This window comes from Capricornis sumatraensis, chromosome 2 (assembly GCF_032405125.1).
Source record: "Capricornis sumatraensis isolate serow.1 chromosome 2, serow.2, whole genome shotgun sequence".
In the NCBI taxonomy this organism is placed as follows: Eukaryota; Metazoa; Chordata; class Mammalia; order Artiodactyla; family Bovidae; genus Capricornis; species Capricornis sumatraensis.
The window spans coordinates 86,128,829-86,134,923 of record NC_091070.1 but is presented as its reverse complement, the minus strand read 5'-3'; the positions used below and the strand labels follow the sequence as shown (position 1 = coordinate 86,134,923).

Sequence of the window (6,095 nt, the reverse complement as noted above, 5' to 3'; positions counted from 1 at the left end):
TGGAGGAGCGTCTGCTAGGTAGGGAGGAAAGGAGCCCACAGGGTGGCGGGGTCGCAGGGGCTGGGGTCCAGCCCTGAGAATGTACCAGAGGAGCAACCAGAAGCCCTAGCACTTAACAAATCATGTTCCCTCCCGGGCTCAGTTTCCTCTTCTGTAAAATGGGGTTATGGTGTACTTACTCTGCTTCCCACCCAGGGCTGATGGGAGGGGGGAGTCACCCCCTTGTAAGAGTGACCTACCACCCTGACACCACTCTCCCAGGGGTCAGGACCTGCAGCCTCAGTCCCCTCCGGTCAGGCAGGCCTGAATCCCGTGGCAGAAATCAGGCAAGGGAAAAGTGACTCCCAGTGTCCGCCTGCCCCTAATCAGCCCGGGAAGAGCCCCGGACAATAGGTTTGGGTTTCAGAGACTTGTGATCCAGTCACAGCTCTGGGAGCCGGCACAGGTCAACCATGAGCCTGTGGCCTCTGTTTCCTCATCTGCAAAGGGGAGATTATCATGGCACCTGTGTGATTCAGCGCCTCCACCCCAGACCTTGAGGCACCCTTGGACCCTGGAGGCAGAAATGCCCCCAGACTGCCATGATCTCTAGCCTTCCCAGTGCCATCTCAGCTCGTTTCCTTCTGGACAACTGTCCGTGCTCTCACTCCCCAGGTACTGGCTTTCTCGGCGCGTCCAGTCACGTGGTGGACCAGGCAGTCTGCAGCTCCCAAGTTCACCTGTCACAGCCCAGGCTGCCTGGGGAGGCTGGGGTCTCCCCTCCGTCTCTGTGTCTCTTCTTTCTTTCTCTCTCTGTGATTCCTCTTCTTATCCCCCCCAAACCCATCAACAGTAGCTGGGGACAAAACCACTCGTCTCAGTCACTCCCGTGCTGGGTGGTGTAAAGCCCCAGGGGTACACAGGAGGTGGGGGTCCCGTCCCAGCCAGGGGGTGGGGGTAGGAGAGGAAGGGGACAGAATCTCCACCAAAGCGGTGGATGCCCACCCTCTCCTCGTCCGCCTCCCGGGACACCTGGGCAAGATGCTTCCTGCAGCGCAGCCCTCAGCCTTGCTGTAGCTGGAAGAACGCTCCCCTCTCCCCTCCTGCGGTTCCGCTCTGCTTGCTCCTGAACAGATGACAGCAGAGATGCAGCATATGGCCCCCAAAGTCACCCGGCATTCTGGGAGAGTGACACTGTGCACCCCGGGCTGCAGGGGAGGGGCCCACCGGCTCCTGAGCACGGCATCTCCCTTTGTTCTTCAGAAGGGCACAAGGTCGCCTCCGCTGAGCCTCCTGAAAAGGAAACGTGCTCGCTGACTTCAGGAAGGGTTCCTTCTGTCCGGCTGCTGATTTAGGCAGGCATACATGAGGTGGGATTGTATATATGGGTGGGGGGACACATGAGGTGGGAATATGGGGGGGGTGGGAAACGTATGAGGGCCACGAGAGAGTCCCACCTGGGCTTTCCTGCCTCAGCCCCCACTCAGGCTTGTGCAGCCTGGGGGGATGCCCACCCAACCTGACCTCCCACCCCCTTCCCCAGCTGCAGTCTGAAGGGGCACCTGCTCCTTTGGGGGGCCTTGCAGGTGTGTTGGGAGCCATAGGCAGATCACAGAAGGTGCCAGGCAGGGCTGCAGGCCCAGCTCCGCTGTGATCTTGGTGACCCTCTGCCCTGGGTGGGGTGCCCTTGGCTCCCTCTAAGCCGAGCTCCCTTCCTCCCTGCACCTTTGACACTGCTCCCTGTGCCTCTGAGCTGGCCCCACACACGGTGTTCCAGGAGTGGGTTTTCCTGCCCAAACTGGGAAAACTGGGCAAGGGGCGTGGTGTCAGCCTGGAGTGAGGAAGCCTGGACGTTCTTCCTGTCCCGGGGACATCTCAGGGCTAAGCAACCCCCTTCCCTCCCCCGGCCTGGGCTTTGACTGCTCCTACAGACATGGGGTTTAGGCGTCCAAGCCCCAACCCAGCGCCTCCTGATGAGCTCATAGGGAAAGCTGCCTGGAAAGCCCAGCCTGGGGGAGGGCGGGAGGGGTGGGTGGGGAGAGGGCACCTAAGAAGGGCTCAGAACAGGCGGAGCAGGGCAGCTGGAGCTGGAGAGCCGAAGCCAGAGGGAGAAAAGGAGCTGGGGGTGTGAGAGCCCTCTATTCTCTCTGTTTTCCCACCGTGGCTCCCTGAGTCTCGAGCTGCAGAGTTTGGTAGGGGAGGACACTGCCTCGCGAGCGCTGCTTAACAGACAAGCACTTGGGGAAGAGGGGAAGGCTTTGCAGTTTTCCTCTCACCCGTGGCTGCCCCTGCTTTTTTCTGACCATTCCCGGGAACTCCCAAGGAGGCCCTAAGATCATCAGGAGAGATCTTGTCTCCTGGACAGCAGGGGAGGGACTGACTCTGGGTAAGTAGTTAGACAATGGCACCCCACTCCAGTACTCTTGCCTGGAAAATCCCATGGGTGGAGGAGCCTGGTGGGCTACAGTCCATGGGGTTGCTAAGAGTCGGACACGACTGAGTGACCACTTTCACTTTTCACTTGCATGCATTGGAGAAGGAAATGGCAGCCCACTCCAGTGTTCTTGCCTGGAGAATTCCAGGGACCAGGGAGCCTGGTGGGCTGCCGTCTGTGGGGTTGAACAGAGTCGGACACGACTGAAGCGACTTAGCAGCAGCAGCAGCAGTTAGAGCATGAGGCGGCTGTACTCCAGAGTCCAGTTCCCAGCCCCCAGCTGCTCAGCAGGAGCCAGCGCATCCCTCCTGCCCCTGCACCCCCTGACACTTTGCCTTCCCTCCACTCGTAGACTGTGGCTTGTTCCTAGGAGAGCTTGAAACAAAAGAAAACTGGGCTTGGCGTAGCCCCTGGCGAGATGATTCTCTGGTTTCTGGGCAGGAACTGGACTGGAACGGTGGCGGCTCCGGTGCCTGGCCTTGCCTGCCAGCTGTTGGGAGTGACGCTGGGCCAAGCAACGGCCAGGCTGTGTGGAATTAAGACAGGTTCATACCCCGGGGGACCTTCCAGGCTGGTTGGAGTTTAAGGCGAAGGTAGAATATGAGGGCTGCAGCAAGTGCTGCAGACAGGCTCCAGATTGCTCTGCCTGGGGCCACAGTGATCAAGGCTATGAAACAGGACTGAAGCTGCCCTCACCTCTTAGGGCTGCTGAGGAAAGCGGTGAACAGGCGACGTGCAAAGTCCGGGGAATGCCTGTCACAGCTTCCTCCTCTTCCCCACAGGGCCACCCGTTCATCGTGCAGTTCAACGATGGAAATGCCACCGTGGTGTCCATGTGGGTGTGCAGGGCGCTGGAGGAGAGGCGGAGCCAGCAGGGCCCCCCCTGAGGCTGGGGTGGACGCTGAGAGCTCAGGACTGGTCACCAAGGGGAAGACCCACCTGTTGCGCCTTCTCCGTTTGCTGTCCGCACTGAAAGAGCTTTGCTGGACTCACCTTCGACACTGCTGGCAGATGGCCTTGCCTAGGGAGCCCTCAAGGGTGGCCCGCCCTGCAGAGCCAGCCCTCGCCCGCCTCGGGTCTGGAAGCCTGACTGGCAGGGTGGGTGGAGGGCTTGGGGCATCAAAAATGGAGGCCCCTACAACCTGGCCCTTTCTTCTTCCTAACCATCTTCTTTGTCAAGGTTGGGCCCCGTCAGCTACCCTGATGGGAATAAAAGTATTACTGCTTTGTAGCTGCCTCCCGCCGTGAGGGCCGTGCTGTGCAGAGTGTCTGTTGCCCACCCAGGGCTGGGAACGGGGCAGGGACTGCGGGGGGTGGGCAGTGCCAGCCCCTCCCCCAATGTGCTTCCTCCAGTTTCTGAGGAGGCTCGCAGACCAACCCATTTCACAGGTTAAAAACTGAGGTGTGGAGGTCCCTGAAGCAAGTCACCTGGCACGGAGTGGCCCAGCCAGCGCCCGTCCTGTGCCATTGCTGGGCTGGAGTCTGTCCTCACCCTCGAGGGCCAGGCAGTCCCAGCTCCAACTCCGGCTCCAACACGGTGATCTGAGCCGTGCGGGAAGGAGACCCAGAGCTGGAAAAGGCCTGGGGTGGTTCTCAGAGGCACCCCCTTCCCTCCCACCCCAGCCCCGCCACCAGCTCCTCTCCACAGCGAGCTGGCCCCCGCTGCCCTGGCCCCCGCCCTCAGCACAGCTTACTCACCTCGGGCCATTCAGAGCCATCCTGTCGAGTAACGCTCTCAACCACCCGCCAGGTAAGTGTTTTTCAGGAGGCCTCTCCTCCCATTTTACAGGTGAGGAAGCGAGGCTCAGAGAGGCTGGGGTTCCACTTGGAGGTCCCAGTGTTACAAGAGCCCCCTCTGCCTCTCCTGTCTCCACCCTCCCAAGTGCCCTCTGGTGTGCTGGGCCACGGCCTTGCTGCCTTTCTCTTTCACACCCCACAGCTCGCCCACCTGGAAGTCCTTCTGTCTTTGCCTTCAAAGTGTATTGATTCCACTGCTTCCCAAGGCACCACACCTGGACCAGCAGGCAGCCCCCTCCCAGGGCCCCTGCTCCCACCTCCCTGGCAGTCTGTTCTCCACACAGCCGCTAGAGGGAGCTAGTTGGAACACTGGGATCATGGCCCTCCCCACCCAGAACCCCCAGGAGCTCCTGTTTGCTCACAAGGCCCAACGGTGGCCTGTATGACCCTATAGTTTGCCACAGCCCCCCACCCCGTTATCTCTGACCTCAGCTCCCATCACCCCCGACTCTCACTCCACTCCAGCCACTTGGCCTCCTTACTAACCCTTGAACATCCAGGCCCACTCCCCACTGAGGGCCACCACAGAGACACCAAGCTGACCCCCAAACTGCAAGAGCAGCTCATGCTCCCTGCGTAGCGCAGGGCTGTGGGGAAGCCGCTGCCCAGCCCCGGACGCCAGCTCCCAGGCCCCCATTCGTAATCAGGGGCCTGGGGCTAGTGCTCATCAGCGGAAGCCGATGGCAGGTTGCTTCCTGGCCAAGGAGCCTAAGAGGCCGATGTGCCTTCCGTGCGCCCCGTTTTCCCACCCTCTTCTAAACGGACAGTGACTCTGGTGGGAGGCGGGGAAGGGCTGAGATACCAGCGGAAGGAGCCTGAATCCTTGAATCACCACATGGAGGAATGTGTCACCCCCAGGAACTCTTGCATTGATGGCTGTTCAATGAGCTTGAACTAAACTGTTTGGCGTTTATGTTCCTGGCAGCTAGTATTACACCACCTCATGCGGGCCTTCGTACCAAATGCAGGATGTTTTCCCCTGAAGTGTATCCACGTGGCTCCCTTCTGTCCCATTCAGGTCTTTGCTCACATGGCATCTCAGTGAGGCCTGACCTGACCACCCTATTTGAAACCGCAGCCCACCCACAGCTGCTCCCTGGGACCCATGTTCCCCTTGCCTGCACCACCGCCCTCCATCGCATTTGTTACAGACCACTAATTGTACTCACTTGTCTTATCTTCCACCTCCTTCCCCCACCCCCAGCAGAACGTACGCTGCACAAGGGCAGACATACTGTTTTCTTCACATGATATCCACTCCCCCCAACCCAGTGCCAAGAACCTGGTCTTGCAGGCGCCCAGTAAGTGTGGGCTGAGTGGACGGTGGTGGGGCTGTGGTTCCAGCACTGCTCAGCTCTTTGCCCATGAAGGCTCAGCCTATGTGTGACATCCTTTTATTTCCTGGGGCAGAGTCGTCATGTTCTTGGTAACACTTTTCAAGGTGGTGCAGGCCTCCAGCTGCCCCTGGGCCTCGGGCAGAGCATTCATCCACTTACCGAGCACCTGCCGCATCCCTGAGGCTGGGAGGTCGCAGGATGAGATGAGGCCCGGGCCATCGAGGCTGCTGCTCCCTGGGTCAGTGCTCAGGGCGGGGAGAACTGCATGGAGCACATGTTTGGAAAGATGCTCCCCAGAGGGACCTGCCCAGCCCAGGACAAGAACCAGCCGCCACCCAGACACAAAGGTCATCCTTACTTTGAGAAGATGCACCCAGGCAGCCTGTTGTCCTTGGATTCCCAAACCCAGGGAGAGGGAGAATGAGCAGGAATCCCATGTCAGCACTTGCTGAGGGCTTCCTTTATCAGCTGTACCATTCACATGAGATAGGAGCTATTGTGAATGCCCCCATTTTACAGATGGAGAAACCAAAGCGCAGAGAGGTCAA

General features: G+C 59.8%; 1 protein-coding gene across 2 annotated transcripts in view; it reads left to right on the top strand.

Moving 5' to 3' along the window:
* The window catches only part of MAP2K5 (mitogen-activated protein kinase kinase 5), a 261,252-nt gene extending 257,644 nt beyond the window's left edge, over positions 1–3,608 (top strand). For both annotated transcript variants that reach the window (XM_068963925.1, XM_068963924.1), the window contains one exon: positions 3,196–3,608. In XM_068963925.1, coding sequence (XP_068820026.1) covers positions 3,196–3,300 — 105 coding nt within the window. In that variant the 3' untranslated portion in view covers positions 3,301–3,608. The remainder of the gene's footprint in view (positions 1–3,195) is intronic.
* Positions 3,609–6,095: the final 2,487 nt, after the last annotated feature.